The following is a 21,988-nucleotide window of genomic DNA, read 5'->3' on the forward strand; positions in this document are numbered from 1 at the left end:
GAGGCTTGTGTAGATTCTTGAATTCTGAACCGATTTTTCCTCTTAAACTTCAAAGTTATTTACAGTTTAGGCACGTATTGAATTTTTGAACATTTCCTCTATTTATACATACATAATACCCATAGTTTAAATGAAATCAATTTTTGAAAACAAATATAAATTTCTCAATTTAGCAATTCTAATCAGTTTTCACTTCCATTTTCAGGACTTCATGAAACATCAGCTACATGGAATGATCGTATACTGTACAACAATATGGGAGCATCTACAGTAGGACGAGTGGTTGGAGCAGGTCATAATGGGCATACTGTTCATGGTGGAAGGTTTGTTTTACACATTTTTTATCGGTTCTCTTAATGCGATGATTCATGTTCTTCCTTATCAGTAATTCGGAAAATTCATGGGAAACACCTACGGTTTTGCGTTTCCGGTCGGTGTTTTCAAAATTGGGAAATAGTTTCTTAAAAAATTGGAAATTTGTAAGGGAGTTTCAAAGAATCGCTCCAGCAAAAGCTTCATAATTCATGAAATCTTAAATTAGCAAAATGAAAAAGTGAATTTTTTGAAAAAACATGTATACAGATTTCCAGGTATGTTGTGAGAATTTTAAAATTTTCTGCGAAAGAAAAATCACAAATATTCTGAACTCAAAAATGTTTTTAACGATTTTCACACAAGTTATGAAACGGCCACTAATCCACTAATTAGAGAAATATTCTAATGGAATATTTTAAGTCTGAAACAGGGGTTTTTTTTTCGTTTGAACACTTTAAAAAGTAATGATGAAAATTGGTTTCAAAATGCGTGCCAATAAAATTAAAAAAGTGTAGATTTTTTGGGTTCGTGTGGTTTCCAAATTAGAGTCTATCAGTTCAGTATACTTTGCAATTTGTTTCCAATTTAAATTTAAAAAACCTTACATGGAAAACAATTTATTAGGTACACTGCTTTAAACCGAAGTTGTCGACTTTTCATTAGGAAAATTTCCACAGCATAAAACTTAATTTACAAATATTCTGATTTTTACCAAATATTGTTTCAGTCAGTTTTTAAAATAAACTATTTCTAAACTGCACGAGTATGTTATTTAACTTTTTTTCGAAATCCAAACTGCAACTGCAACATTTATTTCCGAAAAAAAATTTTCAGTTTCATGTTGTTCATTTATTAGTGCACAATGTTCCAATTTATTACCCATGTTTCATCACAAGACAGCTCCAGATTGTATTTCCATATTCCAATTGTTTGCGGGTTCTGTTGCACCATCTAATAAAAGAATGAATTAAGGGCTAATTTATTCAGTATGTAAAACACTATTTTAACAATTAAATTGTATTTATTTTTTATAATACTGAGAATCCAGTTCAGGAAAGCCTAGACACTAATCATATTTTGCTTATTAAGACAGTATTTTTTAAATGTGAGGGTAATTTTAGAGTTAAAAAATTCAAAACTGGTCAGTTTTCCTTATGGGGTTATTCAAGTAATGTAGCAAAATGTATTTAAATACATTTGTGACGTCACAAATGTATTTAAATACATGTTTTTATCTACTTGAATAAGGTTGTGACGTAATTTTTCTACACTTTTTAATTTTCCGACACTACTTGAATAACCCCACTATAGACTTAATTACTTGCCCGTAACTATAAATTCGAAACTGTTCCTGAAACTTTCGTGTAAAAGTGTGACAAATTTTATTGCTTCATCATAAAATGAAAGTTTGATCAAAACTGTGCAACACACTGACTTGATCTATCTCTTACTTTTTCTATGTTCTTTTATTCTAGAAATTGTGGTTTGCGCAATTTTTAAAATGTTTTGATAATCTTTAGTTTTTACTAAAATTAATTAATTTCGCAGTGAAATATTCGAGAATTTCTTTTTGGTTTTCAGAAATTTTTGTAAAACCATGTTGTTAATTTGATTTTTGTTTAAATTCTGATTTAAAAATCATTTGGTTAGTTTCTGAAAAATTCTGATCAAAGTATTTAAATTAGTTTGTAAATTTAAAAACAAACTTTTTTCCTGGAAGGTTGAAATCAATATGTTCATTTTTTGCGGAAACATTAATATTTGGCTGAAACGGTAAAAAATTGTGCATTCCATCGTCCCATCGTATTAGTCATATTCGATCGTATTCATCATGTTCCCATCGTCCAGTTTTTTGCCTGCATATGTTAATTTATACAATATTACATGTGCAGCCGCCGCATCACCACCATACGAACATTAAATATATGATAAGACTCAGCCTATTGTTATTTATTTTCTCTCTCTCTCTCTCGTCAGAAGAGGACTTGCGCGCGGTCTCTCATGGAATATAGAAGAGAAAAAGAGAAGAAAATGCACATCTTGGTAAATAGAAAAATGAATGGAACGGTGTAGAAACAGAACATTTATTTTTCATTATGATAATATTCGGATTTAACACTTGTTTCCAAAATTTTGAGTTTTGATCCAATAAAAATTAGATGTATAATGTTTCAATAAGTTTACAAATAGCTTGCAAAGTTGCTTTTTGAGTTCGCTTTTTTAATCCAAAGTGAAAAAACTGAAATTAATCAAAACAATAGAGTATTGTATTTTCATTCTGAGTTAACAATATTTAAAATTAGTTAAAAGAAACATAGTTTCTCTTAAATAAAGCAATATTTTGGAAAAAAAACATTTACAGTTTCAGAAAGTTGATAAATACTTTGGGAAAATCCTTAAACAGTAATATCATTGGTACACTAATTTCTGCTCAATTTATCAAGAAATCGCTTTGAATGTATCATTATTAGCTGACACATTTTAAACGGTCAGAGATTTTAAAAAATTTGTCGAAATCATGTGCAAAATGGTCTCATCAAGTTTATAATTTACCTCTTTCCAAAATTTGTAGCATCATTTTCAAATGAAATGATACAAAATTTATATCCAATATTTTCAGGCACTTTGCATCATTGGAAAAGTCAAAAGCTCAACGATATTCTCGCAGCGAGTATCATCTAATGAACAATAACAACGAGTTCACCGATTATGACACTATTCAAAGACAGGTACGTTAATATATCAGTTAACAACTTTTCGAAAATGAAAATTTTGATGGAAAGTTGTTTCTTGGTCACTTACTGACCTAATTTTAGTTGATCTAATTGTAACTTTAACATTTTCCAAAAAAATTTTGTAAATTGCTCATACTGTTTCACCTCAAAGTTAATGCTTGAACAACAATTGTTGTCTACTGTGTTAGGTTTTCCTGCAAATTTACAATTATTTGATCTTATAAAAATTTCAGTTCGAATTTTTTCTTGTTCAATGTGTTTTTAATGAACTAAATAAGACTACTAGGCATAAATTTTGTTTCCCACTTTATGTTAATGTTGAAACAGTAAAAAATTCTTTTCACCGTCATACCATATTAGTCATGTTCCATTTGTACGTGATTAACATGCCAGTTTTATTATGCACAAATTCTCGAAGGTTGAATAAAATCTTGTAAAGAATTCAAAATCAATCTCATAATCATTAAAAACTGACTTTTTCCATCTAATTTTTTTCTGTTTCAATTTCCTGATATAATAAGCTTCACATATGAAAACCACTTGTATTACCAATCCTAGAAAAAATATTTTCAAAGCAGAATTATTTTGCACGTTTTTAAACGAAAATGAAACTTTTCATCTATTATATTTAAAAATACATGTTTTTACAAGTTGTACAAAATTATCTGTTACAAAATTATAACATTTGTATGGCTCTTTAAAATTTTTTTTTCAGGTTGCGTTTCCTTTCTTAATTACGATGTAAAAAAATTTTGAATACAAAACAGTAATATGAAACTGTGATTTTTATTAAACACAAACATGTAAAAATAGCACTGATGTTAAACTTACATCTAACAAAATTAAGTTAGGGAATTGTTCTTGAGAAGTGGTGCAAATATTAAGATAATGCCCAAACCTAGGATATAAGAAAATAAAATGAAACTGTGTTTTTTTTTTGAAAATTAAAGAAAGAACGGAACTTCTTTATTATCTATCTTCGAACCTTCAATTTTAAATTTATTTTCAACAAAATAGTATTTTGAAAGAGAAATTTTACACTGTTTCACCAACTTCATATGAAAATTTTAGGTTTTGAACGCCTATTTATGTTCTACAATGACATCAAATTACTGTTTATTTTTTTGTTGTAATTTTTGAACTACAAAATATAACTAAAAATGAGACTTGAAAAATGGGACACACTTTATTGAGCATTATTGTTCTGGAAGAGTTTATTTTTCTATTTTGAATATTTTTTCCAACCAAATTTAATTTGTCATAATACAGATAAATATGACGATATAAAAATTAACTCGGCCATACGCATTTTTTGAGCAACTATTCAAAACTTTCAAGTGAAAGTAATAATATTTCCCAAGTCCAAATATTTTTCTATATATCTATGAAAATTTCAAAACAAAAAACTTTGAGACAACGATAGGTAAATAGATATTCTGGAAATGTCCCGGAAAAGTGCTAATTTTTTCATCCAACCTGGCAATAAGTATTCCCCCTTGATGACACCCATAATGTCAAAAAACACAAACACATACCCCACACCTGTCACCTTTAATACCTTCCAAAAACCGTCCCTCTCTCGGTCATTTCCACCTTTTTATTGATCGTCAAATGCACCAATACGCGTACACGCACATTGTCCTTTCCTCTTTTCTTCATGCATTTGTGTGTGTTCCCCTTTTATAAAGAACAACAAGGTCAACTATCTATTCCCCTCCAAATATAGCCATCCACCCGACATTCGGCTAATGGTATCCATTGACAGTTCAATTGTAACACCGTGTTTTTAAATTTTTTTGTTTGTGTGGTTTTAAGCGTTTATCAACAAAAACTGTTTTTTTTTTGGAAAATACAGTTCCATGTTTTCGGTAAATGTTATGTAATTTTTAATTGATAATGCTTTGGCTTTTCTTTTAATAGTTTTGAAAACGGCTGGAAGTACTGCTAACTCCTGTAGATTCTATTTCGACTTTTAGTTTTGAAAATAATTAATTTAAATTAAGTTTTATAAATTACCAGAACATTAATGTGCTCTTAGTTCTGGAATATTTAACTTTTTGAAATTTTAGCTACTGATTTCCACAAGTGAAAAATTTTCGGTTTCAAGTAGCCTTTTAGTAATAAAATTTTAAGTGTTTTACGGTAGTCCTTTTAATTTTATTTCGGCATTGATACATTGTTGTTCAAACTTGAACTAAATAAAATCAAACCTGTGAGAAATCAATAAATTAACATTTCGCGGTAAGCAAAAATGTGCCCTTTTTCAAGCTGAAAAGGCTGTTTTCCAACATATACTTTTTCACCTTTTTTTTGAAAACGATGGAAAAAATATGCTCAATATTATACCGATTCTTAGTTCCATTTCATGAAAACCAGACATTATCAGTATTAATTTTTCAAAAACTACCCTTCTTCATAGAATCTCCCTAAATTTGATGAACTGTTTCATGTTCTAGTTTTAAGTGACGAATTAATTCATGGTTAATGTATGTAAAACTTTACGGCAATATTTATGAAAAGGAGTAATTGAAATTATATTTTCGAATTCTCTGCACACCAAGTATTTTAGAGTATGCACACTGTTTCAAGTTTTGTTAGTAAAAGAGAACCGTTTAAATGTTTTACCAATATGTCACAGTTGTGCATCATTTTTGAAGTCATAAAATTGAAATAAATATTTATTCGAACTCAGCCAACTAAGTTTCCCAGAGAACGACGAAAACTCCTGTTTACATAGTTTACAAGGCAGGCGGTTAGGCGTTGTTTGTGCCTTCGTGAGTTGGTTAAAGAAGTTGTTAATCAATTAGAATATTTTTCAGACTTGTACTATTTCATCTTGTTTTCAAAAATTTTATAGTTACAAGTATATGTTAATGCTGTCCATAGAATTATATACCGCAAAGTTTTTGAGACAATTGAAAATTCTAACCAACCAAAATTCACTGTTTCATCTTCAAGTTTTAAATGACTGCTCGTTTCATAATGAGTTTTCTTTTGATTTTTTTAGGACAAAAATCGCTCACTTCGTTGAAATACATTTTTGTTTCATGGTGTTATTCAGTTTTTTTTTTGCGAATTTTTTCCTCAAATCCAAGAAAGGAAAAAAGTAATTTTGCCCCTTTTGTCCATTCCTGCACCCGATTTTTGTTGTTTTTCTCCGTGCAAAACTGCTTTGGTAGAGGAAAAACATGTTTGTCCCACTCGGATTAGAAAAAGGACAAAAATGCACTTGGATGAATATCATGAGAATGAATAATTTCTTTCAAAACTGAATCCCACAATTTAATATTTACAGTTTCAAATTTTGGTTTAGTACAGGGTGAGTCAAAATTATGGTAAGTCGAGGCGCGCGCGCGAAAGTTCTGTGGTTCGGGTCTCCCCGCCAAAATTAATTGATTATGTTATTTCGTGTTTTGTTCATTTATTTTTCCATCGTTTTTCCTAAAAAATAATTTTTTTTTCGCAGGTATGAGAGCGTCACCCATGCGTGAACCCATCGTTCGTTTTCATAGGAATGGTGTCGCGGCGAAGAGCATTGCTCGACGGCTCAAAGTGTCTGAAAAACTTGTTTCTACCACCATTGCACGGTTCAAGGAGCTCGACAACTTTTCCGATAGATCCGGACGCGGAAGACCCCCCACAGTCACTACACCAGCGATGATAAAAAAAGTTCGTGGACGCTTCCGTCACAACTCCGGGCGGTCGGTCCGTGCGATGGCCCGAGAATTGAAAATTTCGCAAAGTTCTATGTGCCGAATGGTAAAAAACAACTTGAAATTGAAGGCTTACAAAAAATCTACTTGTCAATTTCTGTCTGAAGCTGCTAAAATCAAGAGAAAAGACCGTGCCATGAATCTACTCCGAAGATTCAGAAATGGAGCTCACAGGAAGGTACTTTTCACCGACGAAAAGATATTTTGCATTGAGCAGTCTTTTAATACGCAAAATGATCGAGTTTATGCAAAAACTAAGCCAAACTCCCGCGTTTAGCGTACTGGTTACCCGAAAGGAATCATGGTCTTTGCCGGAATCACTGCTAATGGAAAGACTCCACTCATTTTTGTTCCACAAGGGATAAAAGTTAACGGAAACAACTATTTAGATATGTTGAAGACGGAACTCATGCCCTGGGTCAAGAAGCATTTCAAAAAAACAAAATGGACTTTTCAGCAGGATGGGGCGCCTGCTCATAAGCACAAGAACGTTCAGGCATGGTGTGAAAGCAACTTCCCGGACTTCATCGCTTTCAATCAATGGCCACCGTCATCCCCGGATCTCAATCCGATGGATTACTCAGTATGGAGTGTCCTCGAAGCAAAAGTTTGTTCAAAACCGCATAGGAATATCGATTCGTTGAAAGATTCACTGAAGAAGGCATGGGACGAGTTGGATATCAACTACTTGCGCGCCACAGTCGACTCGTTCCCTAGGCGTCTGGAGGCCTGTGTTGCTGCTAATGGAGATATTTTCGAACTTTAAAATGTTTTTCTATAGTGTTTTTTACGGTGAATAAAATGTGTATAGTTAGAAGTTGTTTGTGTTTCTGGAAAAATGTATGGAGCACGGGAACTACTTACCATAATTTTGACTCACCCTGTAATGCCATTCTAAGTGGCCAACCAATGCACAATCCTTGATTCAATGCACAACCCTATATTTTTCTGAACATCAATATTTATGAAAGTGTCAATTAGTTAACCCTTCTCGAAAAGCAACAAAAGTTTGTTTTTTAAGCCTACAAGGCAAGCAGGTAGGCTTGTAGGTAAACCTTACCGGAAATTTCAAAATTCCCGGATTGTCTTCTTAAATAGATTAAATAAAATAGATACTTATTAGTATTCAGCGTCGAAAAATTCGGCATTTAACGGTTTCATCTTGCTTTCAAAAAAAGGGTTAAATTTTAAATAACATCCACATTTTTTGAAAACCAAAAATGTGTCTTATCCAACTGAAGTTCCGAGTTCTTTTTTGAAAACATGTGGAAATTACTAATACGTTACCGTTTCTCACAGTCCTGCCACGCTTTTTACCAATAGTTTTGTTTTTTGTGAAATTGAAGTCCTACAAAATTATCATTTACTTTGTTTGCTTCTCCATTTATAAACTACCTGAAACAGATGTTGTTAGATTTAATTTTTTGAAATTATTTTTTTAAAGCGAAATTCCCCATTTCATTACTCAACTCGTGAAATTCAACTTGTTTCTACTTATCAACTACCTGAAACATTAAATTTTGCAGTGCAAAACATCCTCCCTCCTGCATCCTCCAAAATGACATGTTTTATCGAATTTTCCTCGGTTTTTTATTCATCGTTATCTTCGCATCATTAATTGCGTTTAAACCACTTTTTTGTAACCGCCCTCACCTCGTCTTTGTGATTCGGCTTCTGAACAACAGTTTAACAACAATTTCGTTGGGCTTGCAAAATTGAGATGTTTAGAGGGAATTGTAAGAGTTTAATTTTTCCGGGGGCTTTGTTTCAAATAGGGTAACATAATAGTGATGATAGGGGCTAATAAGTTTAAAAAAATATTTGAGAAAACTTTTACGAAAATATTAACTTTTGGTACTGGTTAAAAACCTTACTGTTTCAAATTTCTACTGCCTGATACGGCAGCCTTCGCGCCTATTGTTCTCTATTTATTTTCCGCAAATTTCTGATTCAAGTCCAACAAAGTAAGAAATTGAGCAGCAATTCCCACAATTTTTTATTAAATTTTAAAATGTTTTTTCTCAATTTCGCAAAAACTGTTGAACTCCGACCTCTTTTTTTCGAGTGGCCTACTTGAACCATTTTTTATTTTTCTGGCTAAATTCCTTAGGTTTCCCATGAAATTTGAATTGAAATTTTATTCAAGTCTTAAATTTGTCAAATTTCAGAAACGGTTTTCTAAAAAATTTGAAAGAATTGTAGTCAAAATCCTCAAATTTTGCATAGAAATTCACACAGAACACCGGAGCTCACCACACGCAAAAAACACATAGGCATGGCTCAGGTAATTGTTTCAAGAAACACTTTCAATTCGTTTTTCAACAAATATCTTCACAAACTGACATTGCCATATTAGAGGTCACTAATCTGATGGACTTTCCCCTGTCCCTGTCCACCGCCAAAAAAAGTTCAATTCAATCTAAACTGGTTGTTTTTCTTCTTGTTTCCATCACCTTCAAGTGTTTCTACAATTACATCTTTCCTATTCTATTTCTCTGCTTCTTCTTCTTCTTCTCACACATATATATGTCTACATGACAACAAATGTGTTCCCCTCTTTTTTCGGGTTCCTAATAAGGCCCTACAACGTTGATGTTTTCTTAGATTGAAGGGAATTGTTTTGGAGTCTTTGTTTTTTTTTGTTAGCTGCAAAAGTTAATTTAAAAAATTTAAAAAAAAACACCGTTTCTGGAGGGAATTCAAAAAGTTGAGCATTTTATTACTGTTACATATTTATTTTAATTTCATGAAGTTCATTTAATTGAGCTGGTTGACTCAAATATATTTTTATTTCTGGCTCTCAAAAAACTGTTTTAAAGTTTTTGAAATCTTTTCTTGAGTTGAGAATTTCAATAAGTTCACGTTTCTAGATCCGTCGAAAAATCACTTTTTTAAATATTGGTGGAATTTTTGAAAATCACGGATATTAAAAAATTTCACGAGATATAAACCTTGAAAATTTCAAGTGTTGAATCAATAATAAAAAACTCAAACTCATTTTTGCACAAAACTCATTCAAATGTTCACTACTTTAGAAAAATCTATAAATTTATTTTCAAAATTAACACATTCATCATTGAAAAAAATTTACTGTATCAGTAACCTGATAAAGTTCCTTTTAAAAATAAGAGAGTTAATAAGAGAGAAATAAGAGACTTTGATTTTTCATAAGCTACAATTTTTTGTTATAATCTTTCTTTTTTGCAAAATGTTCTTCTAAATGAAATTAAAAGATTTTGAGAAATGTTCAAATTTATTTTAATTTTTTTCGGTTTCAAAAAAAGGTAAAGTCTGCTATCTGAGTTCCACTTTAATTGAACGTTTACTATCGCCATTGGGTATTTAAAGTTTCTATTTCTCTGCTGAAGGGATAAGATATAATAATAAACATTTTCCAAAGTTTTTAAACTGTTTCAATGCGTTTTAAGTTCTTACGCATGTCTTTTAATTTTTGTAATGGTAACTAGCCCCCAATGGCGTTGAAGTGTTAAACAAAACGTTTTTAAATATGTTTAAAAAATTTGCTGTTTCACGCATATGATTTCAACAAAAATTAGCCTTCATTCCCCAGTTTTCCATTAATTCTATTTTCAACTCGAATAATAATAAAAGAAAGTGTTAATATGATGCTTCATCCTCATTCAATTGTTTTTCCAACAGCCCATCATCATCATCATCTTTTTTTTTCTTTTGCCGCCCCAACAGTCTTTTGCCGGTTAATCAGCTTGTCGTACTCTCATAGTTTCCTCCTTCCATCTCTAAAGATTCTTCCTCTTGTACTACAACAAATAGACAGAAGATTTCCGGATTTTCCGGTGAAATTAGTGAGTATGTGAGGGACAGAGAGAGAGAGCAACAGGCCATCGGTTGCTATAAGCTATAGTTTGCACTATACCATCTCTCGGCTTTGCGCTTTACGTTTTTTTTCTTCGCGGCTCCGAGAGCAGTTGGACATCTGTTTGACAAAAAATTATGTGTTCCGCGTGATTTTTTGACGTACATAATTGCATAACTTATATTATTAGTCCGTTTAAAAAGTAGTTTTATAATTGGCCCTGAAAACTAGTGAAACGAGTAATTTGTTGGGGGTTTTTTTAAAACAAATTTATCTGGAGTAATTAATAAAACTACTTTAGTGCTTTCTACCAAACTTCAATAATCATTGGAAATCTAAAATACATTGGTAAAACAGTTAATTGTGTGTTTTATACTCCCAATTTTTTAATTTTCGCTGCTCCTTCTCTTGATTTGTTTATTTAAATTTTTTATTTAATTTTTTAAAATATGATAAGCGATATAACAATCCGTATTTCCTGACCATTTATGTCGTCACACTTTTTTGAACACTGTATTGAATTAATCGCTGAAATAGAAAAATAAAAATCTGTTGAAAATTACACAATTTGAAACATTTTAGCTAGTTTTAAGTAAAATCATATTTTCATTGCAATAAAAATAATGAGTTGTATCCCGACTAAAGTGTGTAAATTAAAAAATGATATTAATTGTATTTTTTACGGCCACTTGAAACAGTGAAAAATGTAAGCTTTTAATAACCGGTAAAATGTAAATTTTTTATTTTGGCTGAACTTTCTGTTTGAAATTCCTCCCAAAAGCCTATTTTACTACCAATTAGCAACTGTGAACTCTGCAGACTCCATCCGATCGGTTGAAAAAAGGCGGAGCGAGTCGCTGATTGGTCGTGCAGTTTTAATTTTATAAAAACTTCAAAAAGTTCTTTTCTGTTTTATGAGATAAAACAAACCGATTGAAATTATTTTTTCCAAAAAAAAGTGTTGTCAGTTTCAATACATGCGTAATTGTTTGAAAACTTTATCACTAATGATGTGACGTTGAAATGAGTGGCACATTCAAAATTACCTATAAAATTTTTGTGTAAAATTTATTAAAATTATAATGGGAGATCATGAAACATTCGTGTCTCAATTTCCAATTAAAGATCTTGTTCATTTGACGCTCCCCGATACAAAAAATGGAAGTGTGTAACAAAACGATCTCCCCTTTCTTTTCAACCACCTCATTTATACCTCCCATGCCAATCAGATTTATTGATTTTTTTGGATTTTTTTTTTAAACCTTTCATTCTTTTTGTGTCTTTTTCACATGAAACTTTAAGGTATTTTGACAAAAATGGCGGTAAACAATTTGAATTTTAAATTTCCACTTTCAACCTTTAAAATTGATCTAATTAATTTTGACATTGTTAATCTTAAAATTTGTTTTTTCTTCTATCTATAATATTGTGCATTTTTCAGAACGGACGGCCCACCACAACAGACACATTTTCGAAAATGGCGCCAAGCGACGGAATGAGCTTTGACAGTGCTCACCAAAAGCGAACTGAAGGCGTTTTTCAATCACTGGCTAAGGGATTTAAGTGAGTTTTTTTAAGCAGGGAATTTTCAGTATTCCTGTCTCGATTTGCCATAAATTAAGGAAAAAATTTTTTTCTGAGGTTCTTTTTTGATTGAATTTTCACATATGCTTGAAACTGGCTTTGTTTTGAATTTTCAAATAAAAACGTGGTTTAAGAAAAATCTCATTTCAGCAATATAATACACTGTTTTAACGAGTTTTTTTTAAACATCTAAAAAAAAATTTACATTATTCATCAATTCCAGATCATGCATCAACCACTACCAATCAGAAGCCACACGGCTCCGGACAGAAATCGCAAATTCCAAGTTGAATGGGGATAGTTTGAAGGATTTTAATGATGTGAGTTTTTGAATTAAAAAAATAAAACTACGTGGAACTGTTACAATTTTTGAAGCAGAAAAATTTAAAAAAAAAAAAAAAATATATTGGTAAATAAACGTTTGGGGAATACTTCCAAACATTTAAATCTATATTATATACCTATAAGTCTTACTAATTCTATATTATTGAAGAATAAACCATTAATAGTAACTACAATTTCATAACGTTGTCAAAAATGAAAATAAAACACGTTATTACTGCAAAGCTTAATTTTTTCTAATAGGAAATTCTACTCGAATGTGTTGCAAACTTCGTATTGGTAGTTGTTGCAATTTTTGTATGTTTGTATGTATAATTTTTGTATGAAACAGCAAAAAATTATTGACTCGGTATCACTGATGAGATTTCCAAGTTTTCACTGTTTTGAATAGGTTTTAAAACAGTGAAATTTTTTTGAAGATCCACTCCGAATTCGACTTTCACCAACTTTCTCGTCCACTTTCAATCCATTTACATACATTCCAATCGACTTTTTTAAATTTCTTTTCGGGCTTCTTCAATTCCGATTCCAATTGAACTGATTCGATGTATTTAGAAGTGGAAAAATGAATAGAAGCAGCAAATCGGAATTCTCTTTTGTGACAACAATTTCATATATATGCATATATATTTCAATGTCTATGTGTTTGTGTATATATAAGGGTGTTTAAACTAATGCAAACAAATGGGCGGGCGGTAGGAGGCAAAGGAGCGAACATTGAGAATATGAACGCTAGAAGGTCAGGCGGTAGTTTTTTTTAAAATGTTTTATTAATTATTTCCAGTTTGTAGTGCAATGATGCTTAAAATAAAACAATAATTTCTTTTGCAAAGTTGGTGCCAACAATTTTATTTTACTGAAAAATTCCACTGCTTCACTATATTGTTAAAATTGTGAATGAAAAGTAGAAGTTATTATTATCGTCTTCTGAGCATAAGCGCAATTATGCTAAAAATGAAACACTCTTTGTTTTTTCGCCACTGAAATGAAAGCTTATACAATTGTAGTTTGTTAGAAAAATTCCACTATTTCAATATATCGTTAAAATTTGGAATTTGGCATGTCTAGCATTCCGTCACCATCATTAATCATTAATTGTCAAATTAATATAAATATACTTTTAATGTGATATTTTTCACTTAAAGGATTGAAAAAAGTTCCTGTGTTAGTTGAGTTTGAAAAGTCCCACAAAACAATGGAATTCTTAACTGTTTCATAATTTTCACCGAACATTCTAAAAACATCGACATGCTGTTGTAGGGTTTGCATTAATTTGTTTAACAGTGCCGAATAAGTTTTGGAAAAAATTCAATGTTTCCTTTTGTAAACTTTAATTTGAAAATAAATCAACAAACGGCCAGAAAATACTTTTTTAACTAAATTTTTAAAACTACTAAAATTGTTTCCACTGCTTCTATACATTGTTAAACCTTAAGCGTTTTTAACGTCTAGCATTAATTTGAAATCACCAACCACAAGGTTAAAAATGTTTAAACTATTATTTTGTGTATGTACTAGCATATATATTTGAAAATGTTTCAACTTCAAGATTTCGAAGTTTCTCGAAAATAATTAACTGTTCCATGATGTTCACTAAATTTTGAAAAAAAAACAATGTCACAAAGTTATTTCTGTCGATCGTTCTTATGTTTCAACAAAATTTTTTTGAAAATAAATTAAAATAGTGAAACATTTATAGTTTTTTAAAAGTTTTTTAACAACCGGAAAACATTTTGTTTGGAATACACTTATTCCACAAAAATTTGTTTACTGTTTCACATTGTTTGTAAATCTTTCTGCTGTTATCAGAATTCATTGCTCCGTTATTATAAAGCTCCAAATCTAGTAAATCAATTTAAATGTTCATTTTATTTGCTTTGATCCTCCATTTTTCACGCGCCTCCTGTATGTGTGTTCTTGCACTTATAAAGACATTCGAGACACCGAAATGAGATCAAAAAATCACCTTTAATGACCAAAAATCAGTATCTCACGGAAACAAAAAATTAAAAACATTTTTTAAAGAAAATAGAACACATTTTGTTCCAAAATCAACTACCAAATTAGTAAATCAAAAAAAAAATTACAGCGAGTTGTTTTTAAAATTGTATATTGCATATTTCTACGTTGTTGTAGTGCATCATCACTGTTCTATTCTCTATCCTGTTTGGAGTTTTCTGTAAATTATTGAGCCCACTTTCAATAAAAGTAGATTTCATGTAAAAATGAAATAGTTGTGAAACAGGAATATATATATATATATATTTTTTTTTAATTTGGGAAGTTTATTCTTGCTGCTGAACGTTTTTGACAAAAAAACACAGTTTCAGAATGCCAATAATAATTTGTATGTTTTTATTATAAAGTTGTTTGTACAAGTTTTTGACCCAAACAACTTTAGCAAAACCTTGGCTTCTCTTAACTAGAAGTAGGTAATTTGATCTCATAACGTGCCAGCAGCTCCTTTCCCAAATGTGCGAATATTTTCTCAATTTTCTCGCACCTGTCTCCCCCACCCAACCCGTCAGTCGGAATTTACATGACGGTCAAGTTTACCCATCGTTTCTAGCAATTCTTTTATTCTGATTCCCCGCCACTCTCTCTGATTTCCACACTATTTCCAGTCCGATGGGATTGTTCCGAATTGTTTGGCTTTCGTTAAGTTCGTTAATTCATTCCGTGCTGCGTGCTGCGCGGAAGAGAGAGAAAAGGGGCTCCGTTTTTCATTTTCCGCATGATTCTCTGCGTCTCTAGGGGAAACTGTAGTGTCTAGGTGTCTATCCGGATGATTTGGAACCATTTTTCAATGGTTTTCAACTTTTTTTTTGTTTTTTCAATTCAATTTCACCCTTCGATGCTGCTTAGTAAAAGGAAACAACATTGTATTGAAACATTTTGAACTGTTTATAAAAACTATCTAAAACGGGTAAAGAAAATTCAATTTTTTGTTTTTTTTATAGCGTATTTCATGAAAAGCAGTGAACAGTTAAAAACTTGAAAATTATTAGAATTGAATTATAGAATCCCTTGAAAAATTATACAATCCTCCACTGTCAAAAAGTCACATATCTAAATTTCACCAAAGTTTCAGGAACTTCTATTGTGCGACGAGAATTTAATAATCTACAACGCTCGATTGCACAGGCTCAATAAGCTTTATGAGAGCTACAAATCAGGACAGTATTCACAGATGAAAGGTAACTTATTTTATTTTATTTTTAAATGATCATGTCCAAATTAAATTAGGTAAAATTTTGTTTCAACTGTTCATTTCTTGGTTTTATTTCTTTAATAAAGTGTCAAACAAAAGAAAAATTGCGACTGAAAATATATCGCTTCTAGAAATATAACACGAATTCATCAAACAGAAAAACATCAGCATTACATTGTATAAAATAATTTTAACAAAATTTTAACAACTATATGAAACATTATAATTGATTGCAAAAAAAGTTTCAATAAATTGTTGAACTGAAAAATATTTTTGTTTCAAAATTTGGGTTATTGCCAGAAAGGAAATTGATTAAATACACTCATATTTACATTAACACATTTCCAAAAAATTGAAGAGTTTTAATCACAACTTGAAAAAGTAATAACTCAGTTTATTAGTTTGTAAGTTCAAAAAAAAACATATTTTTCGAGCTTTAAGTTTTTATTAAATTAATTATACCATAGGATTACAAACCTGCAGCAATGTTGTTAAAGTTTTTTTTCAGATTTTGGAACTTCTTTCAGTTTTCACTGAAAATATTAAACGGCATATCTGGTTCACTGGTTTCATATATATTACTCAAACGTTCGCAAAACTGCATAAACTTTAAAACTTTGAAAGGTTTTTAAAATGATATTTGGAGTTAGACTAACTATTGAATTGCTTGTAAATTTTAAGTGATGCAATTGAAACGGCAAAAATAATTCGGAAAACTTGATATAGTTTTTTGATTAAAAATCAACTTAACAGAAGTAATTTTCAATATTTCCATTTTTACAGCTCGCTCGTCAAGTCTCAGTGAGCTCCGTGCTGCGTTTATCCGTTCAAAATCCGATGTCTCTGCTCAAAAACCAATTGATGCAGAATTGGCGAATCTTATGGGAAGAGTTGTAGTTGATATTAAGGCAATTGTTGGTTTTGCAAGAATATCACCCGGTGACGTGTTTGAAGTACTTATAAGACATGGATCACAAAAATGGAAAACGAAGGGGAAGACGCTTCAAGATCGAACTCAAAAATGGGAAAAAGAGCAAGTTGTGCTCACTTGTGTGCCGGATCAATCGATTGATGTTAAAGTATCGGAATGCCGACTTTTTAAATCAAAATCTCTGAATGATCGGAGTTTTGATCCGTGCCAGCTATTCTCATCGCAGCCTCAATTAGTGACAATGAATTTGAATTCAATGGGAACTATCAAACTTCAGCTGGTTGTTACTTGGTTGTGAGTTTTTTTTTAATTTCAGTTTTGATTTTCAAATTTTGAAAAATACATTTTCAATAGTTTCATAGATATCCGTTTGGTTTCCTTCTAATCGGAATATTCTCTGAAATATTGTTCTATGGAAAACTAGTTTTTGAAACAGTGAAAAACATTAATTTGTAATAATTGTTTACTCTATAAATACCGGATTTTCTTAGTTTTTAGATCATACGGTATTAGGTGTTGATTAAAAAATTAAATATTAACACTTTTTTCCGAATTTCGAATATTGTAAAACCACGCTGTACGTGCAAAATTTAAATATAAAAATTTAAAGTTAATTGGTTATAAATGTTTATTTTGTGAATACCGGCATTTTCTAATATTCAGCTACTACTGCGCTAGGTGAGGATTTAAAAGTTCCTCAAAAATCTAGCATAGTTTAATAGAATTCAAATTTTTAATATATAACAGCGAGACAAACCATTCAGTATTAAGTAGGATTAAATTGAATAAAATATTTTATTCAATTTATAAGCAGTGCTTGAAACAGTAATTTTTTTTACTACTCTCACAACTGGAGTTATTTGTAATTTAAATTATATTTTATTCGGAACTCCAAAATTTCATAAAAATTTCATTCAAATAATGAAATATATCTTATGGTAGATTTGAAACTGTAAAATTATATTTTTAAATGTTCAATCAGTTTTTCTAAAAATTTCTCTTCAGACCTCTGCTCGCCTCGAAAAGCTCAACAAAGCCAACAATAGCTCCAAATCCTCCAGAAATTGACGGAACAACGACAATCGATCGAAAGCCACGTATTGTACTCCGAGAAAAGAAGCGTGGATCAGCGGCACGTGTTGCAATGAAAGAACAATGGAGAAATTCAACGAATATGTTAGATTCAATATATCTTGATGTTGCAAAAACAATTCCATCAGTTGATGCAATGTCAACTCTTGATCTTCGAAAAATACCGAAAGAGCTCAATACAGGCACCCTTCCGGCTCCGTCGAGCAAGAAACGAGAATATTCCAAGAATTTCACGAGTTTCGCCAATTCTCCAATGGCCTCATCGACTCTCATGGGAAAACGTAGTCAGAGTCTTGCACAGCTCGGAGCAACAACTGGCTCTCCGGACTCTACGAGAGAATTTAATAGAAAATTTAAAAATTCATCTGAAACAGACACAAATAGTAGTGCTTCCGAGGTATTTGGTTTGTTAGACCTTATTGAAGAAATTCAACCGAAAGCCGCAAAAATGTATCGAGAATATGATGAGTTGAACAGTTTGGTGAATTTATTGGCACAATGGCAAACGTTGATTAAAATGAATAAGGTGAGGATTCTGTGTTTGATAATTTTATACTGTTTCAAGTATATTGTAACTATGTCTCAATTCTGAGTGTGTTGCTCTCTCTTCAGATATCGTTTCAAATTGATTGAACTTGACACTATGTTTCACTATGTTGATTTAAACTTTTTCATTGAGCAACACGCGATTGTAAACTAAATTGGTTACACAAAGTTCAAATTCTCTAAAAATTGTTTTGAGGCCAAAAAAGGAAACAAAATTGTTATCTGATAATAATTTTAGGGAAATTTAATTTTAGGAAAACACCTGAAAACTCATCCAAATTATTTAATTGGAAGTGGCTTTTTTACGCAGATACAAAATCCTATGCCTACGTGCCTTTAAGGCAACCTAGTTCATCTGGATTCTCAATATGTTTTTGTTAATTTTATTTTATTTTAGTTCCGTTCATTAAAATGAATAAGATGAGGAATTTTTGGGAAATAATAAAATAATTATATTTACTGTTTCAAAAAATTTCTAAATTTATTTCAATACTGCACGTTTTGCTATAATAATCCTATTGTGTGACACAATACATTATTCTACTACTGTTTCAGCATGTTGCTTTAAAAATTTTGATTGTGAAACAAGCAATTTCACATCTGTTCAGATTGGTATATAATTTTTAAATATTGTAGTGTATGTATAATCAAAAAGGTTAAAGCCTCTAAAAGCCTTTTTGAACCGTCTTGTAATCTTGGGAGCACTTTTTTTTTCAACCAAAATCCATTTTGAATTTTTTCCTGAAGAGACTCTAAATTTATACAGTTAAATACACCCATGCAGATACAAAAATCTATGCCGATCTACTTCATCGGAACTTTTAATATAACTTTGCCCATACTTTTAACGAGCTGTCTCACTGAAAACTCAAAATGACATGATTTTTATATTTTATTTCTGCGAAACTGGTAACGGTCTTCGGATCAAGTAAAAAAAGTTAACGGACACTTATCATTTCTGTGAAACCGTGTTTTTTTTTTAATTTTCAAAAAGAAGACTTGTACTTTACCAATTTGTTCTCGATTTTTAATCGTATTTTTTTCATATAAACTGTTTTTCAGAAAGCTTCCCAGTCATCAAAAAAGCAATCAATTCACTCGATAAACTCGCTGCCACGTAATCATCCGATGACGTCATCGACAGCTTCTGATGAATTGGATGATAATGTGCTGATCACAAATGAGATACAGTAAGTTTTGAAGTTTAAAAAAAATCTGTGCGAATTATTTTGAAAAAAAAGTTACTGTTTCATTAACAAAATAATTCTGTAAATATAAGCGTTAGTTGTTGTATCTCGCTTCGACCTTGATCGCATTATCCATGTTTTGTTTTGAAACTATAAACAGTTTTTATGCAAAAAAAATATATTTTCAGTTCTGAAAATGACAGTGGAATTGACTCTCTCCGTCAAAATTGCTCCCCCTACGTGCTAGACGGTCATAACAAGCATGGCTCAAAAGGTAGCCGAGAAGGAGCACGATTTAGACAATTAAAAGAGCGAAGGAAATCACTTGGAGCATTAATGGATTCTGCAGAGATTGAGAAATTATATCTGGAAAGTGACTATTTCTGGCAGACTGCATGTCATGAGACTGGAGACAGTAATACTGGAACTGGAAGTTCAGAAGTTGATACTTGTCTCAATTATCATTTAAATCGAATTCTCAAGTGTTTGGAGGTGAGTGAAATTTATTAATACAAATTAAATAGAATGCGCTATTTATAAATAAGGTGAAGCAATAAAATTTGAAATAATTAAAAAATTTTGTTGCTGTTTCCAGAACATGTGAAATTTGTTCGTATGTGTACACCAATTTAATGGTAACGATTTTTGGAATAAATCGTTTTGAATAAATCATAAATCGAAAAATGATTTCAGAAATTGAAAATGTATTTTTATCTGTCAAAAAACGCCAATTTCCCCAAAAATGATGCCTTTTTAAAATTTATACATCATTTTCAAATTTTCATCTGCACCAATATCAAGAAAAAAACGAAAAACAGTCAACTATTGAAGTTCAAAAGAGAATTTTAACAAAACATTCTGATTATTTTTCCCTATTTTTATTTTTTCTAAGTTACAAAAATTTTGCAGTTTCAAATCCTTGGTAAGAATTCATGAAAATTTAGTAAATTGTTGATTCCTTCATATCAGTGATACATGTTTTTGAAAAAAACTTGAACAGGTCGAACAATATTTGTTCATTTTCAGAGTCTCGAGAGCATCGAGACGGACTGTCCACTTGTGTACAAAACATCTGAAATGTTGAAAAGGCTGGAAGTTGAAACAGTGACACTTGATGATCTTCTTCGAATCGCAAAAAGTGCTCCGGCTCTTCCGAATATTTCGAATGTGCTCACAGAGATTGAAGCCTGTCCAGAAGTTCAAGAAATCTGGTTATCAACTTGTTATCCATTGAATTCGTCGTTAATAGTGCCAAAAGACAAGCTGAAGGCACAGATTAAATTGCAAATTGCTCATATTACGGAGCAAATTTATCCACATCTTGTTAGTCGTGGTGAGTTGTTTGTTCTATTATTTCTATTGTTAAATATAGGAAAAAACAAAAAAATGAAAATAAAAAATACTCCGACATTAAAAATGCATTAGTGAATTTTTAAAAACATACATTTATTAAATGGAGTAATTGAAACAGCGAAAAAAATTAAAAAAAAAAGAAGTTTGATTTTTAACCAGGAATCGTTCAGTATGAAACCTGAACTAAAAAACAAAAAATGTTGTGTTTAAAAAAAATTTAGTCTCAAAAAAGCCAGAAAATGCACAGAGCTCATCTCGAACTTGTAATATTCAGGGGAATTGTAAACGTTTTCTGGGTAAGGGACAAAAAAAAATCGACCCTAACTTTTCTTGCGACCACTTTGATCCCAGTTTAGAATTTCACGATTTTTCTCACAAAATATTCAAAAATGTTGCCAAAAATTGCCGAAATATTGGGTATTAAAAATCAATTCCACCTGGTGCAACATCAAATAGGTACATTGTTTTCAATTGAATTTTAAAAAGTAATCGAAACAGTAAAACTTTGTTACCAAAATATTGCAACTAACTGAAAACTAGAAACATTAATTTTACAACAGAAATTGAATTTCAGTTGCTGAATCTATAATCTGCCTTCTAAACGATGCAGTTCAAAAGGATTGCTCTCACGTAACAGTCTTCCATTTCGTCGGAATTTTCAAAGGGCGACATTTTGAGCCATATATTGAGAATATGGGACATGACGCGTGGATGGTTACACTACTCGATACAGAACATATTCAAAAAGTGGCACAAGTTGTCGATAGACTCTCGAATGTGCCAGTTGTCCCACCATTGGAGTCGCTGAAGCATTTGGGTGTTCTGTTGGCGAGAGGAGATTTTCGAATTTCTATGATTGTTGGTGAGTTTTTTTTCTAATTTCTAATTTTAATTTTTCAAGGGTTTTCACTCGAACAGAAACACTTACAAAATTTGCAGTGGAGCGCACTTGCTGCACGCTGGCGCAGCCGTGCCGCAAGATAATTTTTTTTACCATTGAAAAATAAAATTTCTCGTTTTGTGGCGTTTGAACGACTTTTTTTGCAATTTTCGAACTAAACATTTGTTAAGTAGGATGATATGAAATGGAATTCCAAAAAAAAAAAATCAAAATTTTATTGAAAAATGAAGGACGCGCGTCGTT

At 31.2% G+C, this 21,988-nt stretch overlaps 1 protein-coding gene and 90 non-coding genes across 97 annotated transcripts in view; 52 read left to right on the plus strand and 39 right to left on the minus strand.

Annotated features, from left to right (window-relative positions):
* Y37A1A.4 (FAM65 N-terminal domain-containing protein) overlaps positions 1 to 21,988 on the plus strand; it is a gene marked incomplete at both ends in the record, with an annotated part of 29,623 nt that overhangs the window by 6,290 nt on the left and 1,345 nt on the right. For 4 of the 7 annotated variants that reach the window (NM_001268840.4, NM_001372961.2, NM_001268841.4 and 1 more), the window contains 11 exons: positions 206 to 323; positions 2,936 to 3,044; positions 12,040 to 12,161; positions 12,406 to 12,502; positions 15,616 to 15,721; positions 16,519 to 16,960; positions 17,672 to 18,284; positions 19,367 to 19,494; positions 19,680 to 19,983; positions 20,518 to 20,824; positions 21,419 to 21,706. In NM_001268840.4, coding sequence (NP_001255769.2) covers positions 206 to 323; positions 2,936 to 3,044; positions 12,040 to 12,161; positions 12,406 to 12,502; positions 15,616 to 15,721; positions 16,519 to 16,960; positions 17,672 to 18,284; positions 19,367 to 19,494; positions 19,680 to 19,983; positions 20,518 to 20,824; positions 21,419 to 21,706 — 2,634 coding nt within the window. Of the gene's footprint in view, positions 1 to 205; positions 324 to 2,935; positions 3,045 to 12,039; positions 12,162 to 12,405; positions 12,503 to 15,609; positions 15,722 to 16,518; positions 16,961 to 17,671; positions 18,285 to 19,366; positions 19,495 to 19,679; positions 19,984 to 20,517; positions 20,825 to 21,418; positions 21,707 to 21,988 lie in introns of those variants that run through there. The other 3 variants (NM_001307021.3, NM_001047451.4, NM_001136376.4) reach the window with 3 other exon arrangements.
* Positions 152 to 172, minus strand: 21ur-15509. Its single transcript, NR_057846.1, has one exon.
* 21ur-5615 lies at positions 155 to 175 on the minus strand. The gene has a single exon (NR_057847.1).
* On the minus strand, positions 486 to 506 carry 21ur-3268. The gene has a single exon (NR_057848.1).
* On the minus strand, positions 680 to 700 carry 21ur-1393. The gene has a single exon (NR_057849.1).
* 21ur-13079 lies at positions 1,191 to 1,211 on the plus strand. The gene has a single exon (NR_057850.1).
* 21ur-4228 lies at positions 1,192 to 1,212 on the plus strand. The gene has a single exon (NR_057851.1).
* Positions 1,249 to 1,269, minus strand: 21ur-2375. Its single transcript, NR_057852.1, has one exon.
* Positions 1,747 to 1,767, plus strand: 21ur-8155. The gene has a single exon (NR_057853.1).
* On the minus strand, positions 2,022 to 2,042 carry 21ur-6609. Its single transcript, NR_057854.1, has one exon.
* Positions 2,527 to 2,547, plus strand: 21ur-6573. The gene has a single exon (NR_057855.1).
* On the plus strand, positions 2,528 to 2,548 carry 21ur-3915. Its single transcript, NR_057856.1, has one exon.
* 21ur-11252 lies at positions 2,720 to 2,740 on the plus strand. Its single transcript, NR_057857.1, has one exon.
* 21ur-4406 lies at positions 2,723 to 2,743 on the plus strand. Its single transcript, NR_057858.1, has one exon.
* Positions 3,014 to 3,034, minus strand: 21ur-13718. Its single transcript, NR_057859.1, has one exon.
* Positions 3,231 to 3,251, plus strand: 21ur-4034. Its single transcript, NR_057860.1, has one exon.
* Positions 3,312 to 3,332, minus strand: 21ur-11714. Its single transcript, NR_057861.1, has one exon.
* 21ur-264 lies at positions 3,591 to 3,611 on the plus strand. Its single transcript, NR_057862.1, has one exon.
* On the minus strand, positions 3,763 to 3,783 carry 21ur-13644. The gene has a single exon (NR_057863.1).
* Positions 3,764 to 3,784, minus strand: 21ur-1757. The gene has a single exon (NR_057864.1).
* On the minus strand, positions 3,910 to 3,930 carry 21ur-6201. Its single transcript, NR_057865.1, has one exon.
* On the plus strand, positions 4,137 to 4,157 carry 21ur-9124. Its single transcript, NR_057866.1, has one exon.
* Positions 4,948 to 4,968, plus strand: 21ur-666. Its single transcript, NR_057867.1, has one exon.
* 21ur-13936 lies at positions 4,951 to 4,971 on the plus strand. The gene has a single exon (NR_057868.1).
* On the plus strand, positions 4,993 to 5,013 carry 21ur-823. The gene has a single exon (NR_057869.1).
* On the plus strand, positions 5,389 to 5,409 carry 21ur-13490. Its single transcript, NR_057870.1, has one exon.
* On the plus strand, positions 5,392 to 5,412 carry 21ur-2698. Its single transcript, NR_057871.1, has one exon.
* Positions 5,536 to 5,556, plus strand: 21ur-3129. The gene has a single exon (NR_057872.1).
* Positions 5,922 to 5,942, plus strand: 21ur-9948. The gene has a single exon (NR_057873.1).
* Positions 5,925 to 5,945, plus strand: 21ur-1474. The gene has a single exon (NR_057874.1).
* 21ur-12643 lies at positions 6,038 to 6,058 on the plus strand. Its single transcript, NR_057875.1, has one exon.
* On the plus strand, positions 6,039 to 6,059 carry 21ur-13983. Its single transcript, NR_057876.1, has one exon.
* On the plus strand, positions 6,044 to 6,064 carry 21ur-13957. Its single transcript, NR_057877.1, has one exon.
* 21ur-7579 lies at positions 8,099 to 8,119 on the minus strand. Its single transcript, NR_057878.1, has one exon.
* On the minus strand, positions 8,102 to 8,122 carry 21ur-2934. Its single transcript, NR_057879.1, has one exon.
* Positions 8,211 to 8,231, minus strand: 21ur-4641. Its single transcript, NR_057880.1, has one exon.
* On the minus strand, positions 8,212 to 8,232 carry 21ur-7113. The gene has a single exon (NR_057881.1).
* Positions 8,682 to 8,702, plus strand: 21ur-9831. Its single transcript, NR_057882.1, has one exon.
* On the plus strand, positions 9,901 to 9,921 carry 21ur-447. Its single transcript, NR_057883.1, has one exon.
* On the plus strand, positions 10,078 to 10,098 carry 21ur-7083. Its single transcript, NR_057884.1, has one exon.
* Positions 10,079 to 10,099, plus strand: 21ur-13284. Its single transcript, NR_057885.1, has one exon.
* 21ur-3569 lies at positions 10,888 to 10,908 on the minus strand. Its single transcript, NR_057886.1, has one exon.
* On the minus strand, positions 11,230 to 11,250 carry 21ur-14581. The gene has a single exon (NR_057887.1).
* 21ur-998 lies at positions 11,231 to 11,251 on the minus strand. The gene has a single exon (NR_057888.1).
* Positions 11,607 to 11,627, plus strand: 21ur-14852. The gene has a single exon (NR_057889.1).
* Positions 11,610 to 11,630, plus strand: 21ur-2917. The gene has a single exon (NR_057890.1).
* On the plus strand, positions 12,390 to 12,410 carry 21ur-939. The gene has a single exon (NR_057891.1).
* Positions 12,393 to 12,413, plus strand: 21ur-7919. Its single transcript, NR_057892.1, has one exon.
* 21ur-6825 lies at positions 12,743 to 12,763 on the plus strand. Its single transcript, NR_057893.1, has one exon.
* 21ur-1588 lies at positions 12,950 to 12,970 on the plus strand. The gene has a single exon (NR_057894.1).
* 21ur-11255 lies at positions 13,421 to 13,441 on the minus strand. The gene has a single exon (NR_057895.1).
* On the plus strand, positions 13,437 to 13,457 carry 21ur-3720. Its single transcript, NR_057896.1, has one exon.
* 21ur-14483 lies at positions 13,439 to 13,459 on the plus strand. The gene has a single exon (NR_057897.1).
* 21ur-5105 lies at positions 13,440 to 13,460 on the plus strand. The gene has a single exon (NR_057898.1).
* On the plus strand, positions 13,443 to 13,463 carry 21ur-1388. The gene has a single exon (NR_057899.1).
* 21ur-14366 lies at positions 13,595 to 13,615 on the plus strand. Its single transcript, NR_057900.1, has one exon.
* On the plus strand, positions 13,596 to 13,616 carry 21ur-2554. The gene has a single exon (NR_057901.1).
* On the plus strand, positions 13,980 to 14,000 carry 21ur-1472. The gene has a single exon (NR_057902.1).
* Positions 13,983 to 14,003, plus strand: 21ur-10532. Its single transcript, NR_057903.1, has one exon.
* Positions 14,142 to 14,162, minus strand: 21ur-7388. Its single transcript, NR_057904.1, has one exon.
* On the plus strand, positions 14,341 to 14,361 carry 21ur-5012. The gene has a single exon (NR_057905.1).
* Positions 14,734 to 14,754, plus strand: 21ur-15337. The gene has a single exon (NR_057906.1).
* On the plus strand, positions 14,891 to 14,911 carry 21ur-1925. The gene has a single exon (NR_057907.1).
* On the plus strand, positions 14,895 to 14,915 carry 21ur-9252. The gene has a single exon (NR_057908.1).
* 21ur-3531 lies at positions 15,384 to 15,404 on the minus strand. The gene has a single exon (NR_057909.1).
* On the minus strand, positions 15,890 to 15,910 carry 21ur-2638. The gene has a single exon (NR_057910.1).
* Positions 16,051 to 16,071, minus strand: 21ur-6757. Its single transcript, NR_057911.1, has one exon.
* On the minus strand, positions 16,366 to 16,386 carry 21ur-9887. Its single transcript, NR_057912.1, has one exon.
* Positions 16,370 to 16,390, minus strand: 21ur-10625. The gene has a single exon (NR_057913.1).
* 21ur-1936 lies at positions 17,036 to 17,056 on the minus strand. The gene has a single exon (NR_057914.1).
* Positions 17,427 to 17,447, minus strand: 21ur-6523. The gene has a single exon (NR_057915.1).
* On the minus strand, positions 17,553 to 17,573 carry 21ur-11323. Its single transcript, NR_057916.1, has one exon.
* Positions 17,554 to 17,574, minus strand: 21ur-12624. Its single transcript, NR_057917.1, has one exon.
* Positions 18,360 to 18,380, plus strand: 21ur-2460. The gene has a single exon (NR_057918.1).
* On the plus strand, positions 18,448 to 18,468 carry 21ur-639. The gene has a single exon (NR_057919.1).
* Positions 18,810 to 18,830, plus strand: 21ur-805. Its single transcript, NR_057920.1, has one exon.
* On the minus strand, positions 18,827 to 18,847 carry 21ur-2115. The gene has a single exon (NR_057921.1).
* 21ur-7488 lies at positions 18,897 to 18,917 on the plus strand. Its single transcript, NR_057922.1, has one exon.
* 21ur-4829 lies at positions 19,208 to 19,228 on the minus strand. Its single transcript, NR_057923.1, has one exon.
* Positions 19,594 to 19,614, plus strand: 21ur-5368. The gene has a single exon (NR_057924.1).
* On the minus strand, positions 19,977 to 19,997 carry 21ur-2035. The gene has a single exon (NR_057925.1).
* On the minus strand, positions 19,980 to 20,000 carry 21ur-3760. The gene has a single exon (NR_057926.1).
* Positions 20,125 to 20,145, plus strand: 21ur-3497. Its single transcript, NR_057927.1, has one exon.
* 21ur-14675 lies at positions 20,441 to 20,461 on the plus strand. The gene has a single exon (NR_057928.1).
* Positions 20,444 to 20,464, plus strand: 21ur-316. The gene has a single exon (NR_057929.1).
* Positions 20,892 to 20,912, minus strand: 21ur-9637. The gene has a single exon (NR_057930.1).
* 21ur-15685 lies at positions 20,894 to 20,914 on the minus strand. The gene has a single exon (NR_057931.1).
* Positions 20,895 to 20,915, minus strand: 21ur-3100. The gene has a single exon (NR_057932.1).
* 21ur-3875 lies at positions 21,272 to 21,292 on the minus strand. Its single transcript, NR_057933.1, has one exon.
* 21ur-5599 lies at positions 21,276 to 21,296 on the minus strand. Its single transcript, NR_057934.1, has one exon.
* On the minus strand, positions 21,277 to 21,297 carry 21ur-6688. The gene has a single exon (NR_057935.1).

Source organism: Caenorhabditis elegans, chromosome IV, assembly GCF_000002985.6.
Source record: "Caenorhabditis elegans chromosome IV".
NCBI lineage: Eukaryota > Metazoa > Nematoda > Chromadorea > Rhabditida > Rhabditidae > Caenorhabditis > Caenorhabditis elegans.